Source organism: Lytechinus variegatus, chromosome 6, assembly GCF_018143015.1.
Source record: "Lytechinus variegatus isolate NC3 chromosome 6, Lvar_3.0, whole genome shotgun sequence".
In the NCBI taxonomy this organism is placed as follows: domain Eukaryota; kingdom Metazoa; phylum Echinodermata; class Echinoidea; order Temnopleuroida; family Toxopneustidae; genus Lytechinus; species Lytechinus variegatus.
The window spans coordinates 40,970,662-40,987,557 of record NC_054745.1 but is presented as its reverse complement, the minus strand read 5'-3'; the positions used below and the strand labels follow the sequence as shown (position 1 = coordinate 40,987,557).

Sequence of the window (16,896 nt, the reverse complement as noted above, 5' to 3'; positions counted from 1 at the left end):
CCCAAAACTTGCTCGAGAATATTCCGATATAATAATCAACAGGATTTTCCCAGTCCTTTTCGGCTTTATCGCGGTGAATGATATTCCAATCTGTTAGTGGTTTTTAAATCAGTATGTTTGCACGCGAGGAGCTCACAGTACTCAGTTAACGACTCAGGGCGCGGTCCATGGGAGAAAAAAAAGCAAGAGAGAGAGGGTGAGAGAAAATGGCAAGAGTTGTGCGTTCTTCCACAGACAACGTGCAGCGGACCTCGTCCATCAATTCAACACACATTTGCTTGAGCTCCACGCTATTGCTTCTCTCATTACCTTTTACGGAAAATGGGAGCGGACACACACCTGCTAAGACGCATGCGCAGTGTGCCTGGGAGCCAATGCCTAAAGGGGATTGAAGAAACCACTCTATTGTGCATTGGAATGATCCACTCATTGTGAGGGGTGCATGTATATTTCGGTTTGGCTTTTCGGGTGGATGATAAGATTAATATTCATATTAGGCATTTCAGTATTGCGTTATTTTTCTTTGTCGAAACAATGTGGCTGCTATTATTTCAAGCTTTCAGCTTACGATAGCCGGCCTCTGCATTTAAATTTATTTGTTATTGTTTACATGAATTATGTCTATATCTACTTAACTACTATTCGATTGTCACCTTTGTAAATTGATCATTATGTATGTTTGAAGTTATATCTGTGTTATTAATTTGCAATTTCGATTTATTAATAAATGCAGAAATACCTGCTTAAAATAAATGAAATTAACGCTTTAAAATATGTTATTCAGGCTTAGGAATCATAGTAACTCCATGCTTCACATTGTTATCCTCTCTCATCACTAATAACAGCATTATAATTAAGCTTCTTTGTAGATGATGTCAGTAGAGTTACGATTACGTCATCATTCGTTGGATTTATCTCATAATTACCATGGAAACTTTAAAAGGTGAAACATGAAAGCAAAGTTGTTGAATTCGTCCTGCTCAGAGTAGTTTCGTTCATATTTTCCATCCAATATTTTCTATATCCTGAAATCGGGCCAACGGTTATGCTAGATAATTGCAAAGGTAAAATAGTAGAGGTGAAAAATAAATAGAAGTTGAAGTATAACTTAGTACGAGCATTATAGTGAATGCATTGAAAAGTCATAAAGGAGAGTGAAAACATTGGATCAAGTTTGTTTTTATGAAAACAGAAATATCAATGAATAAGATCAATGAAATTTAAAGAACAATTGGAAAAACAATAAAAAAAAGTCATAAGAATTTGAATGTAAAATCACTAATGCTATGAAGATCCTCCAATTGGCAATGCGACTATTATTAATGACACAGAAGTGCAAATTAAACATTTCCTTTAAAAAGTTCATTTATGCTCATTCTGATCTTCGTTCATGATGTATTTTATGAGACCCCTTTAAAATATCTCCCTTGAAATTGTTTGTTTGGATTTTTCTAAGAGATTCTTTGATTTATTTCTTCGCTTTGTCAGTTTTCACACATTCTAATGTGTTCCCATGGTTTTATTCTCATTTGATGGAAAAAAAACCAACAACTATTAAAAAGGCAGAAATGCTTTATTGGAAAGAGGCAAGGGATAAAGGAGTAACGGGTTACAGGGGTAAACAGGTAGAGGGGTAAATAAATAACAAGTTAAGGAGTAAAAAGGTAATGATTTCAAGGGTAACGGCTGTAATTGGGGTCAGGGCGGATCCACAATTTTCCAGGGGGGGGGGGCAAATTTTCTGGAAGAAAATTTGACAAGCAAAAAAAAACCGTTTTCATATAAAGTTAAAGGTCATTCTTTTCGTTCACGAAAAAATTGACAAGCAAAACATATGTATAACAATAAAAGTCCTTACTTGTGTATGAACAACATATTCCCATTTAAAATATATGGTGTGATTTTCAAAGGGGGAAGGGGGACATACATTTTGTAAGAAGGGCATATTTATATTAAACGTTTTGATCATGGCTCTCAAGAGGGGGGGGGGGGGGGGTACGGGCCGGATGTGCCACTGGGAAAGGGGCGCATGGGTAGATGCTAAAATGGAGCTTGGTGTATTATAGTAAAGGGGTGAGGGCACAAAATGTTAAAAGATGAAGGGAATTTTCCGATTATATTGCTGTGAAAGGGGAAAAGAGGGCACTCTTGGGGAAAAAAAGTATCTCTTACAGGGTTCTATGTAACTTGTTCCGTATTCGGGCCCTTTAAAGGTTCAGTAAAAATGTCTAAATTACCTTTAAAAAAAAGGCCAATTTGGAACATTTCTACTGGGTTTTTCATAAAATCATTTATGGTTCTTGAAGGGGGGGGGGGGGGGTGGGGGCTGTATCTTGTGGATTCCAAATAAGGGATAAAAGGGTTCCAATTCGCACCCCCTCCAAAAAGGGGTAATAGGATTAACAGGGGTAATGTTTTAAAGGGTTTTTGTTGGTTTGGTTTAATTAACCAAGTAAAGGAATAAATGTATAAATGATCTATGATTCTAATGCGACGTTGAATAAACAAAATAGTGGACAAACAAATAAGAAACATAATCATATAAAAACAACACTAAGCATGGAACATTAAAAAAATAGCCTTAAAACCGATAATGCTTATCAATTTCTCTGAATGGATTTAATGTGGAATAAATGAATTGCAACAATATCTCAGTAACAGAACCGCACAGTTGCAGTGCGCCCTCTTCGTTTAAAGGCAAGTTAGTATTTTACGACAAGTTACTGCCACTGGTGATCAGTCCATGGTTAGGCCTACTGCCGATATGAACTGTATCATAAAGATTTATTCTAATAACATAGGGTCTAGTGCATTCAACTCACAGCCACTCTTACAAAATATTTATAGAGGCCTATATACATTATAATTTCGTAAGACGACTGAATTTTGTTCTCTTTTTTTATTATCTATATTGGCAACTTTTGCGCGTGGAGGGGGGGGGGGGGACTTCCATTGACGAGTGGATACCTTGCGTAACCATGAGTTTTCGAAAAGCACATAAAAAGTATTTTCCATATTCTGAAAATGCACCCCTTAAAAAGTATTGGCATATGAAACCCTACCCTTAACAAGTTTTGGAAACAAAACGGTACCATTGACAAGTATTCCCTGAATACTGACCCCCTAAACCTTGAAGGACAACGATATCTTAATTGTTATGTCACCACGGACGTCGGCTTTTACTTTCATTGGGTTTAGTACCCCCCCACACCCTCGCTCAAATCAGACCCTAAACATGTAGTGTTGGGGCAAAAGTAATTTCTACATCCTTTCCAAAAGTATTTTAGTCTTTTTACACCCTCGATCGCAAATTGGACCGTAAAAATCCAACAAACACCACACTGAAAAATTCATCAAAATTGGATGTAAAATAAGAAAGTTATGACATTTCAAAGTTTCGCTTAATTTCACAAAACAGTTATATTCACTTCCTGGTCGCTATGCAAATGAGGGGAATGGTGACATCACTCACTCACTATTTCTTTTATATTTTATTATATGAAATATAAAATATTCAAATTTTCTCTCTGTTATCCTATGAAACAAATTTTATTCCCCCTAAATATGTGGTACTACCATTGTTTTTAAATCTAATGGTTCTGTGAAGTTGGTCGTTGTTCTCAAATCTGCAAAAATTGAAGTATTGTATAATTCAAACAATAAAAAAAACGAAAGAAAAAGTGAGTGAGGCCAGGACATCAATGACTCTCTCATTTGCATATCCTCGAGTTGTGGATATTAACTGTTTTGTGAAAAATAAGAGACACTTTAAAGTGCCATAACTTTTTTACTTTATATCTGATTTTGATTACCGTTATTTAGCGTTGAGCTAGTTTGATTTTTCTCTATTGATTCAGATCAACAATTTTCTGGGGTGGACTTGACCTTTAAAGTTTCATTAATCATGTTATTGAAATTCTCTTTTTATAAGATTGGACCCTTTCCACCAAGGTTCTAAAAGAACCTTTGGGTCTCTCTGTTTTTTTTTCTACATTGATTTTTTAAGTGACAGATACCGTACACAGTCACAGTCAGCTGACTATTCTATGACGAGATAGACACCCACACAAAGAAAATTCGAGTTTGTAAGTTTCCATCTTATTTTCTGAAAAGTGTTTTTCTTGTAAGAAATAACATTTGAATTGTAATTTTCTTGTCAATTCAAGAACTTATTTATTTTTTTCAAAGTCGACATATCTTATCTAATTTGAGACTTCGCGTCTTAGCTTTGTCAGATTCGGTGACAGTTCCAGTACATTCCCACACGTCCATTTCTGTGTAGGGTGGAGCGGTATAGGCTAGTCTGATTAGGAATTTGCCCCGGGACTCCGACACGTCTTCAGTACGTGTTCGGGCTGCCGCAGTAAATTAGGAATATGATCGAGCTCAGTTCAATTCAGTCAAAAGTTTGTTCTTACTTTTCATTGCTATGACGATTGACCCTAATTTCATCAATTGATTTAATGAGATCCTAAGATCATGAAGTTTTTGTATGTAAGTTGTAACTGTAAGACTAGACGATAACTTTTTGAAAACATTCAAAGCGATGAAAAAAAGAATGAAAAATACTATGTGCTTTGAAATTGAATGGAGCCAGCAGTGCAAGCCTATGTCATCAGTTAGCAGAGCAAGGCCAAGGTCAAGGAAAAATCTACAAATAAAATAAGAAATGAAGAGAAAGGGAAAAAAGAAGAATAGATCTAGAAGTAGAACAAGAAAAGAAAAGAAAAATACTTCTAAGGGAAATAAAAGAAAATAGAAAAAAAGAAAAGAAAAAAGGAAAGAAAAAAGAAAGATTAATAGAAAAGAAAACAAAGGGAGGAAAAAATGAGAAGGAAAAAAAAGTGTAATAGAAAAAAGGATAAAGGAGAACAAGCATTTCATTCCAAATTGAAGCAGTGGCAAAAAATAGCAATTTTTTTACTGATTGCCAATACACCACAAGACAGAAGAAGAAGTTTGTTTGCCAACAAACGTTTGGCCAAAGTCTATGCAATAAAAAGATCAGACACATTGCCGACTTTGTGTAACGCTTGTAAAATAATTTTTAGTGCCTAGTCTTTCCCTTGAATATAAATTGTGCGCCCTCTTTAGACAAAAAATTCAGAAATGGCGAGTTAGCACAGTTGTCCTTTGTTTGCAACGAGAAGAAAAATCCAGGCCTCGAAATAATCGACGGCCATGGCCGTCGATGCCCCCATTACTGGCCGTCATGCCCTTCTTCTTTTTGCTAAAAGTTACGGCCACTAAAAATGTGCCCTTTTTTATATGGCCGTGGTGCCCTTTTTTCTCATAAATGTGCCCTTTTTCTGATATATAATGTACCCCTTTTGAAAGTCTGCACCTTTTTTTCTGAGCGAGGAAAACTTTTCTCCGATCTCAAAAAGTATTCAATACCTTAGCTTTACCAGCGACGTCCAGTGCATGTATGCAGTCTAGTCCGAAGCCGCGCCGAACGATGAGCTAGCTATACACAGCTGGCCGGCCGCTAGCGCGCTTTACATATGCTATGTAAGCTGCAGCATAAGAATGGACGAGCGCGAGCTCCGTATGTGTACTACACAAATGTTGCGCGCGCTGTACTGTCCTGGCGAGCGCGCGCGATGCGTAAGTACAGTACTTTGAATGGGAGTGTTTCATAAAGCTGTTCGTCAGTTACGAACAACTTACGAACGACCGGTGATACTTTCTTGGGTGCTAATCAGATTCACATTTAATTACATGTAGCTCAAGAAGGTATCACCAGTCGTGCGTAAAGTTCATTTTTTCTTAAGTAAATAATGTGGTTTGGTAATGAATCTGATGTATAACATCGACTATGGAAAGCCCCCCCCCCCACGCCGCGAAACTGTAACACCTACAAATAATTTATTACATGCCCCTTAAAAAGTGGCCTTGGTGCCCCTCTGTATGGCCTTGGTGCCCTCTGCTGCCTGGCCTCAGTGAAAAAGTGCCCCTCAAAAAAGTGGCCTTGCCCCCCAAAAATCCTATTTCGAGGCCTGAAAATCTATACATGTATTTGAGGAATATTGGCGGAAATTTGACTCGTATGGTTCAGTAAGTTTCGACGAATAATGTTATTCTATGTAAAAGCTACAGTATGTATTCAATTCATGCAATCCCATGCCATCCCATGTGATTTTTCTGTGCATGGCGGCATGTAAGGCGCCCATGGGTGGATCTATACACATGTAGGCCTACAATGTATATTATTTAGCCAATGTCTCCTAACACTAACAGTTACATACTTAGATGTTAGACGTAAAGCAATAGAGGAGACCGGGGTTACATTGTAGTTGGAACATGGGGTAAGTTGAAACATTGTAATTTTCTTTAACACCTGTAAAATAAATTTATGCAATACTGCCTTCAATTTATTGCAATAATAATTCACCACTGTTGTATTATTAATAGCAATAAATTGAGGGCGGTATTGCATGAATTTATTTTACAGGCTTTAAAGAAAATTACAATGTTTCAACTTACCCCATGTTCCAACTAACCCCGGTCTCCCCTATGCTTATTTGCTTTTTTACTTTGGTGAAGCAAGACGTAGTCCAGCGGAACACGCGACGAAACAGAGACTGAAGCTTTTGATCTACGTTGGTATGATTGTAAATGTGAGCTTAATCTTTAACTTTCAATTTTCTCCTTCATTTTGAACAGCACAGGGACTCCGATTGAAGCAAACAAGTATGGAAGATGATGAAACGTCCCCCCTGACCTATTCAACGCAGGTAACCGCATCGGCGGACAACACGCAACCAGCGACAGACGGTCGTAAGTCCAGAATCACCGTCGAACCGGTCATCTTCTTCATGATGCTAGCGTACAGCTTGTTCATACCGCTCAGACTACAGTATCTGACGAGGCGGATTGCGCGAGATGAGTTTGGGATCGTTGATTACAACCATGCCGACGATCCACTCTGCACTCAGGATGTTAATAATAGCGTGATGACGGTCAATGGTACAACAGAAATGGAAATTGAACAGAGGGTAAATAAGATGAAATTTAATATTAAAGTTGATAATAAATAATAATAATAATGTACATTTATATAGTGCTTATTACAATAGTTTCTAAGCGTTTAACATTTATATCTTAATGTAAGGATTATTAAGAGCATAATAAATTATATTGCTTTACTTGTACAATATTAGATTAAATTACATTATATTAAAGTACATTGCAAGACATTATAATAAATAATTAAAGAAAACAGATGGGGTGACATGGAATTAGTGAATCGAACTACAGTCCATTGAATATGTTTTGAGTCTGATTTTTAAGGTGTCTACAGAAGGAGAATCACGGATTATCACTGGGAGATCGTTGATAAAGTGATGATATACAGCTTGAGATATGATTATTAGACTATGATGTATACTCTATGGGATATTACTCGAAAAGTTGTCTAAGTAATTATGAGGCTTGGAAATAATTATACTTCAGACTATTAGAGTCTGGGTTCTTAAAGTGTGGTCTCATAATTATTTTTCAAGCTGTAGTTCCTTTTCCTAATGATTTTCTGAAATCTATTTCATGACCAGTCATAAAAATCTGCTACTGACTGTCACTTGTGACTATTTTTTGAGACAAGGATGGTTTATCAATCAACAGGGATCAACATCTTTGTGTTGTGAAATATAAAGTGTGCATCATTTTGCTTGGGCATTAAAATATACATGCTTGTTACTATTTAAATGAGAGACGTCCTTGGCATAGTTGGAACTGGTCCAGAGGTACCTTCAGTATAATTCTTAATTCAATTCAATTCATTTATTTTCATTCTTGATAATGCCCTCGCATATAATGTCCCTGATGACTATTTGTATACTATTGCCCATTGGTATGCTATAACTATCTACAATTTTAGCAGTGCCTCAAAAGTGTACCTTGCACATAATTCCTACTAATTCCCTCGATTATGTGTATTATTTGTATACTATAATTGCCCATTGGTGTACTATAACTGTCTAGAATTTTAGCAGTGCCTCAAAAAGGTAGATTCTTGTTTGCATGATCCGTTGAGATCTATCTGATAAAATATATACCGGCATGTACCTCATGCGGCTTGTGTACATAACATGTGATGTTTTGCATTGGCTAATAATAGGTTTCGCTCAGCGGCACATGACGGATTCAAGAACAAGTTAAATGTATTGAAATTACCCATCAAATGACAGAACAGCTGGGAATTGTCAAAAACTGCTGAACTGAAAGAGCAGCTTCATCATAATTTTTGGAGCTAATTAAAAATTGCAAATATGTAATTTTTCTAGATTCCAGGAAGAAACTGTGTTTTAATTCACCGGTTTTCGACAGATGCTTCTTGGTAATCTTTTGTCACGATTGGCATTGGACCATTCATTTCCCATGTTCTTGGATCCTGCGTATATCACAAAAACTCCCTAATTGATAATGATAAACCTCCCTTCTTTCAGGTGTCACTTTTTGCACTGTACCTGAGTGCGACAACCTCCGTTCCAGCATTGTTCTGCACAACTCTGTTAGGAGCGCACAGCGACCAAGCTGGTAGGAAGGTTGCCCTCATAGTCCCATCCATAGGTTTCTGTGTCTATGCAGCATGTTATCTTACCGTCACTATCAAGGAAATGAACATTTGGTATCTTGCCATTGGTGAGTTGCTTTTTTGTATGGGAGAGGGGACAAGGGGAGGGGGAATAAATAAAAATATATATATATATTACTGGACAATGCAATTTTTTAATTATTTTTAAACATTAATTTACGCAAGTTTGATAATTGTGTTTATTGTTAAACATTTTCATAAAACTTCCCGACATATTTGGCCCATTTCAATTTTTTTTAAAGTTAATCTAAGATTTTAAAGAAATATTTTAGATTTTTTGTCTTGCTTGTCCACACTTTTTCTAAATGGCATCTGAAACTCTACAACATGAAAGATTTTTGTTTCTTTATGCCACTAAGTTAGTTTTATTTGACACTGAAATCCACTATCAAGCTTTCAATCCATGAAAATATTTTAACTTATTTAACCAATTAGACTTACCATACTTTGCTCTCCAATTGGTGAATGATGAAATGCTGGTTTGATTTCCTTTGCCATTTTATTTGCTTTTTGAATTTGATTCCCTTTTTTTCTCAGATCTTATAAAGAAGGTTTGCTTCAAAGTATGATTTTAATTAAAAGTTTCTATTTATAATTATCTTTATTCCATGTATGCAATAGGCAATGTAGAGAATCTCTCAACATAATTTGTTCTTTTTTGTGATCCCCAAGCATTGGCTCGTACTTAAAGGGATGCGCCAGGCTGGTGTTACTATCTCAATGTATAGAGTAAAATTCACAGAGCAAAATGCTGAAAATTTTGATCAAAATTAGATAACAGATAAATAAAGTTATTGCACTTTAAAGATTTGCATTATTCCTCTGAAACAATTCTAGGCATGTCTTCAATATTCTTAAATTCATAAATATCTTCAGCCTGGACCATCCCTTTAACTTCATTCTATTTTTTTTTTGTCAGCTATGTGATGTTTTCATTGTACTTTGTCATGTTATGATCTTGCCTGGAAATGAAATAGATGAACAAATATTTTTACCCAAGTAACTGGCTAAATATGCACAGACCACCTAGTCGTGGGGTAAGCTTGGTCTAGTGGTTATGACTCTTGTCTTTCAATCTGAGGGACGTGGGTTCAATTCCCAGCCATGGCGTGTTTTCATTCAGCAAGAAATGTCCCCACATTGTGCTGCACTCAACCTAGGTGAGGTGAATGGGTACCCAGGAGTTCCTTGAATGACAGAGTGCCTGTAGGCAGCACGGCTATAGCCGGGGTAATATAAATAATAAAATTATTGTAACGCGCATTTGAGTATGTACTTAAATAAATGATAATATAAATGTACAATTATAACTATTGTTGATTCAAGCTGTAAGTGATAAACAAGCTGGCTACATTTTCCTTATCAAATGCAGGTCATTTTATGCTGGGCGTTTGTGGAGACTTTTCGCTGCTCCTCGCTGGCTGTTTCTCCTACATGGCAGACATTACCACAAAGAAGGAGAGGGCTCTGCGAATCATTCTCCTTGATTGCCTGAGCTTTACTGCTGCGGGAATTGCTCAAGTTGGAGTAGGTTTCTGGATAAAAACTCAGGTACATGGCCACTCTGTATAATGATAATGCACAGCTCTTGTAAAGTACAAATCACATGATATTACAGTATGTACATATTTTTTCTAAAGGAATTAAATATTGTGTGGAAGAGCTATGGTGTAGTGGTTCTGACTCTCGCCTTGTAAACAGAGGGTCGTGTGTTCGAATCCCACCGCGGTCTAGCGTCCTTTGGCAAGGCATTAATCCACATTTTGCCACTCTCGACCCAGGTGCTAAATGGGTACCCGGTAGGATGCGAAAGATATTGTATGTTTGAGTTTGCCAGCGCCATAATGTGGCTGCAATGAATGCAAGGAATGCTCCCCAGGGAGTGGAAATTGTGCACTTTTCGTGCTTGATTGAAATAAATCCAATGACCGGGGTAATAATATGCTGTAATGCACTTTGGGCCATTCTGGGAAAAGCGCTTTATAAAAATTGGCTATTGTTATTATTATTATTGTTACTCTGGCTTTAGCCCGGATACTGTTTTCAGTCAAAGCAGTGTGCACGTATTTGAAGGAATGAATGCTACCAGGCCTCTATTTACTGAGTGCAGCACATTGTTCAGACCTGCCAACCAGTACGTTTTAGGCATATTTAGTACGTTTTTGCAACCAAAATACGGCAATACGTTTTTTCTTTAAAGAATATGTTTTTTGTAAAAAAAAAATAGAAAATCATAATTTATTGAGAAAAATCATCTCTGTATGTCGCTATTTCATAAAACATACCGAAATATGGTTATTAGATCAATGTAATTTTTAGGTAATTTGTTTTTTTCCAATCATTTTGTTAAAACCAGGGTGAGATATACACATTTTTCAATGTTTTTTTTTTCATCTGCAAGAGCAGGGCACATTTTAGCTGGCATGTAGCCTGAGCGCTGCGATGAGCGAGTGCGCCAAGCATTTTATTATGAAATACACTTTTTTGGGAAAAGTACATTTTTTTTATCACAATACAGTTTTCATTCCCAGAGGTTGGCAGGACTGATTGTGGTTGATTTCCTTGCTGAAGGAAATTAACTCCAAGGTTGTTATTCAAACACATAATCTTTCATTGAAAGGTACATTTACCCGTGAGAGTCAGAGTGACTACCATTATGCAAAATCCATCGCATTCAGGCGATCTGCAACAAAGATCTTAAGGGGGGATGATGTCCCCCTCTGTCAGTTCTTAAAGAGAAATTCCAGTAATTGCAGTAAACACTGATTTCATGAGAAAGTCTGTAAAACCAGGTTTAATTGTCAGTATATCATCGAGGATCTAGTTCTGGTACAGTAACATAAACTGAACTTTGTGAAATCTTGAAATCTACGCTGAAAAATGTTCAAACTGAAGATCACCAACACAGAAAAGGGCACGTGGGACAGTGTATTATTATTGCTCTGAACGTCGGCCCAACGCTTGACCCAAATCCTGTGCTTATTTGCTAATTTCTCAGCAATTACACAATTTCTTACAGAATCCTTTGGCACATAATTTTTATTTATACAAACACACTTTGGTGGTCATTTTATTGAATTCTGTACAAACTCATTTTGATATTGTTACCACAACTGGCATTTACCTCTAAAAGAATTGAAATATACTGGGACTATTAGGGTAAAATGTGGAATATTATTGCCCTTTTTATAGTACAAGAATTTGCTTGTATATGTCTTCGATTCCTTGTGTTTTTATTTTCCAGGGATTCGAAGCGCCGTACATTTTCATCCTTGGTTGTGTCTCACTCACAACGATCTACGTCATCTTCCTCGTGCCCGATACACATCCGCAAGCTCACCCCGCCATGATAAACGTCGGAGACGCCATCAGGAAAATACTGAACCTTGTCCAGAGCAACACCCACCAACGGCGTCTCCCTCTCTTTATCGCCACGTCTGTCATGCTTCTCAGGGTTCTGGTGTTTTTCTCGTTGCCATCGTTGACATTGCTCTACGGAATGGGGCACCCATTTTGCTGGGATTCGGTGATCATTGGGATATTCAGTGCAATGCAGTATGTGTCGGGAGCAATAGGTATGTAGCGATGATGATTTTGATGATGATGGTGATCATGGTGGTGATGATGATGATGATGGTGGTGGTGATGATGATGATGATGATGATGATGGTGATGATGGTGATGATGATGATGATGATGATGATGATGAAGATGATGATGGTGCTGATGATGATGATGATGGTGATGATGATGATGATGATGATGATGAAGATGATGATGGTGCTGATGATGATGATGATGATGGTGATCATTATGCTGATGATGGTTTAACCTGGAAGTAAAAAAAAATAAATTGATGTATCCCATCAGACTACCAACAATCAACGACTGAGTACTACTTTTACACTAATCGAATGTGCGCCATTTGATTCGAGACAATCGATTATCAAAAGTAAATGGCTATAATCTGTGGCCTTTGACAACGGAGTGCAAGATAACAAATGAAATTTATGCTAGAATTTGATGAATCTCAAAGAATGGAATTTCTTTTTTTGTAACCCTCTGTAGGTATGATAATTGGTGGGAAGCTTCTCAGTCGATACCTACGGGATGCAAGCCTTGTTCAAGTTGGATTAATTTCTTCAATTTTATGCATCGTGTTAACAGGTGTAGCACCAAGTAATCCTTATCTTTATGCTGGTAAGTGTTAATAAGTCGTATCTCTTGGGACAACAAAAATCAGTTCAACTTAAAGAGATTTCCTCTATTTTTATGGGGAATTTGGCACTATTCAGATGTATATCATGCATGGTCAAATCGTGGTAGATCAAGATCTATGACTATTAGATGTTGTGTATTGCCAATGGAAAATACCTTATGTAAAGTCATAATCTCACTGTATGGCAAGTTCCCCCAAGTCTGCGCAAAAGACAGCGCAACCCCCCTTGTCTGTGCATACGCGTATCTGCGCGATTCTAAAAAGAAGGTACGCGACAACCACAGCCTGTACACATGCAATACATGGAAAGACATTCATTAAAAAATCTGACTCAAAATGGTGGGAAAATAATGAATTTCGGGCATTTCATTTGAAGGCCTCAAAATGCAGCCTTTTTCATCAATATCCCCGAATCGCGGGCAACTTAAGTCAATGGGTGCGCAGACATGGGGTACCATTTTTGGCTTTAATCTGAAAATGACCACCTGAGGTTTTTTCCAAGAAAATCATATATATATATCTTTAAAAATATTTGAGATATTTGGTACACTTACTCATAATAATGTAAGGAACATTATCATTTGAAAGGTTTTGGGAAATAAATAAATAAATTCATGTTAACTCATGGATTATTCTCATCCACTCTCCTAATTCATCTCTTTAGTTCCAGTGGTTGGATTATTCCGAGCGTTATCTCTTCCAATGCTGAGAACGATCATGTCAAAACTGGTTTACCCGTCAGAACAAGGTTAGTGAACTAAGTCACTATTATTTTATTTCATAATTTTTATACATTTATCAGAAATCTGTCTACTGCATGGGTTCTGTTCATATGAACATATGAATAGAAAATTAATAATGGTTGCCAATTTGAGGATCAAAATAAGAGTTATTTTGAACTTATGAAATATGTGTACGTTATGGATTCTATATTCATATGAACATATGGAAATTAACAAAAAATAAAGTGTTGCTGCTGATTTGAGGAGCAAAAAAAAGGATTGATTTTTAACTTATGAAATATGTGTTCTGCATGGGTTCTATTCATATGAATAGAAAACTAATAATTATGGCCAATTCGAGGAGGAAAAACAAAACTACATACAAAAATTAATAAAAATAAAGTGTTGTTGCTGATTTGAGGAGTGAAAAAAAGATTAATTTAGAACTTGTAAAATCTGTGCACGGCATGGGTTCTATTAATATGAATAGAAAATTAATAATTATGGCCAATTTGAGGATAAAAAACAAAACCGCATATGAAAATCAATCAAAAATAAAGTGTTGTTGCTGATTTGAGGAGCAAAAAAAAGGAATAATTTAGAACTTATGAAATCTGTGTACTGCATGGGGTCTATTCATATGAATAAAAATGGATAATTATGGCCAATTTGAGGATTAAAAAACAAAACTACATAAAAATGAATAGAAAATAAAGTATTGTTGCTGATTTGAGGAGCAAAACAGATTTATTAATGAAAGCAAAGGGTTTGATGACTTTTATTCCTTATTTTTTTTCTTTCAGGTGTAATGTTTGCCTGTATAGGATGTTTACAAAGTTTAGCCATGGTGGTATCACCGCTCATTTTCAATACTCTCTATAACGCAACGTTACATATTCTTAGAGGACTTGTATTCTATGTCATGGCTGCTTTTCTCGTCATCGCTAGTCTTCTTTCAATGTGAGTAAAAGTTTAAAAAAAATCTATTTAAAGAGGACGTTCACCCCGATTTAAATATTTTATATCATTTAAATTATTATAATTATTATTATTAGTAGAAGTATTATCCTTATCATTATTATTATTAATAATGGCAGAGAAATTTAGGGAGAAATATTGGTGAAGTTTTGCTAAAAATCGGTGGAGGAATAATGGAGTTAATGAGTCTTTTTCACAAACGAGCATTTCATCCATACATTGTTGTTTGATATATGTGTAAAATGTATGGCCATTTTCTCAGAAAATTGAAAGTAACTTTATTGGTGTGGTGGATATCATCAGAGATGTTATACATGTTTTTTCCCCCTTATGTTAGCAAAACATTTTGATTGTTGTTTAAAACAGCTCCTAGAGCACGTACATACTTTATATATAAAGCAATTGGATGTAAGACTGCTAGAGCCAAAGATTATATCCTAAAATTTTCAACATATTCCATGCATTAGAAGATGTGTGATATAAACCTGAACAAAAATATGCAGATAATTTATTATATCAAAATGAACTTTTAATATAAAATCAGTAAATTCTTTTCATAAACATAATTTTATTGTATATCCATCAGGTCAATAAACCTTTATTCTATGACACACATAAGCTAGTAATGAATTGAAATTGTGGCATGCCTTTTTCTGGGATTTTTCATACAAAATATAAAGATATGCTTTAAAGGAAAGGTCCACTCCAACAAAGTGTTGATTTGAACAAAAAGAGAAAAATCCAACAAGCATAACACTGAAAAATTCATCAAAATCGGATGTAAAATAAGAAAGTTATGACATTTAATGTTTTGCTTAATTTCACAGAGCACTTATATGCACATCCCGGTGGGTATGCAAATGAAGAGACTGATGACATCACTCACTCACTATTTCTTTTGTATTTTATTATATGAAATATTCTATTTTTCTCCTCATTGTCAAGTGAAAAAACGATTTTGCTCCCTGAACATATGGAATGATTATTGTCTAATACTATGTGATTCTGTCAAGTCGGGCCTTATTGTCAAATCTATAAAAAATGAAATATTGTAAAATTCGAACAATAAAAAACAAAAAGAAATAGTGAGGGACATCATCAACTTTCTCATTTGAGTTGTGCATAATTCACTGTTTTGTGTCATAACTTTCTTATTTTACATCCGATTTTGATAAAATTTTCAGCGTTTTGCTGTTGATTTTTCTCTATTTATTCATGTTAACATTTTTCTGGGTGGACTTGACCTTTAATATATTCCCAATATCATTTTCTGTCTCTCACAGTGTTTTACAAGTTAAAAGGCAGGAGTCCTCATTCTTACTCCTTTCGGACCCGTCAACCATCAATCCAGGTAGCCGTAGTCTTTTAACAGGACGACCTCGTAATTACAGATCGGTTCCAACGTAGCGGGGGGTGAACCCCAGTCAGCTCCGCACACCCCATCTTTGAATTAAGGGGTCTGAATGTGCAGCCTACAATGTGTACTGAAGGCCCCCTCGCTCAGAAATTGAAACAGCAAGTTTTATATGCGCTAATCCTTTGTGAAGACCCCTCTTGTCGATCAAAGTTGTAAATCGGGGAAATTGAAAAAGCGAGTTTTGTATGTGCTAGTCTCGTGTGAAGACCCTCTCGTCGATCAAAATTTCCACCAGGGTCTGTGACTGCAGACTAGATGAACTGTATTCTGAACTTAGGTTCTCTTCAAGCTCTGGTTCAAGGTTGTGGTGTTACTATGGAAGGCCAACTGTGACATAAACATCTGTTTATCAAGTAGTGGACCTGGTGGGTGTTTCATAAAGCTGTTCGTAAGTTAAGAGTGACTTTAAAGGGGAAGTTCACCCTTCTAAAAACTTTGTTGTAAAAATAGCAGAAAAAATAGTAAAAATTATTGGTGAAGGTTTGAGGAAAATCCGTTAAAGAATAAGAAAGTTATTAGAGTTCAAAGTTTTGGATTTGTGACGTCATAAACAAGCAGCTGCCCCATGTGTTATGTAATATAAAATGCATGAATTTCAATTTTTTTATGGTTCCTGATGACTTAATTATGTTTTCTATTCATGATCGGACGTGAAATGATTTGTCTATTGATATTCGAAAGGTACAGTGAAAACCATTTCGAATTTTCTGAGAAAATGACATTTCATTGATTTTTTTACCATTCGCTATGTAGGAATGCTGCTCGCATATGACGTCACAAATCAAATAATTGAAATTCTAATAACTTTTTAATTATTTGATGAATTTTTCTCAAACCTTCGTCAATATTTTTTATCATTTTTTCTGGTATTTTTACAATAAACTTTTTGTCTGGGTAAACTTCCCCTTTAAGAACGACTGGTTGTCCTTTCTTATGCGCTAATTAATCACCAAGATATAATGGT

General features: G+C 36.0%; 1 protein-coding gene across 1 annotated transcript; it reads left to right on the top strand.

Annotated features, from left to right (window-relative positions):
* Positions 1-4,017: 4,017 nt before the first annotated feature.
* Positions 4,018-16,343, top strand: LOC121417496 (proton-coupled folate transporter-like). Its single transcript, XM_041611218.1, has 9 exons — positions 4,018-4,085; positions 6,667-6,998; positions 8,448-8,643; positions 9,969-10,147; positions 11,841-12,171; positions 12,665-12,796; positions 13,480-13,563; positions 14,341-14,497; positions 15,799-16,343. The coding sequence occupies exons 2-9, from the start codon at positions 6,696-6,698 to the stop codon at positions 15,920-15,922; spliced, it is 1,506 nt and encodes a 501-aa protein (XP_041467152.1). The 5' UTR covers positions 4,018-4,085; positions 6,667-6,695; the 3' UTR covers positions 15,923-16,343.
* Positions 16,344-16,896: the final 553 nt, after the last annotated feature.

What these genes read in the sequence shown, in the direction of transcription:
- LOC121417496 (XM_041611218.1), top strand. Translation starts at nt 6,696, where the DNA reads ATGGAAGATGATGAAACGTCCCCCCTGACCTATTCAACGCAGGTAACC. An exon ending in GTATGTGTCGGGAGCAATAG is followed by an intron (nt 12,172 to 12,664) that starts GTATGTAGCGAT and finishes AACCCTCTGTAG; the next exon opens with GTATGATAATTGGTGGGAAG. An exon ending in ATCGCTAGTCTTCTTTCAAT is followed by an intron (nt 14,498 to 15,798) that starts GTGAGTAAAAGT and finishes TGTCTCTCACAG; the next exon opens with TGTTTTACAAGTTAAAAGGC.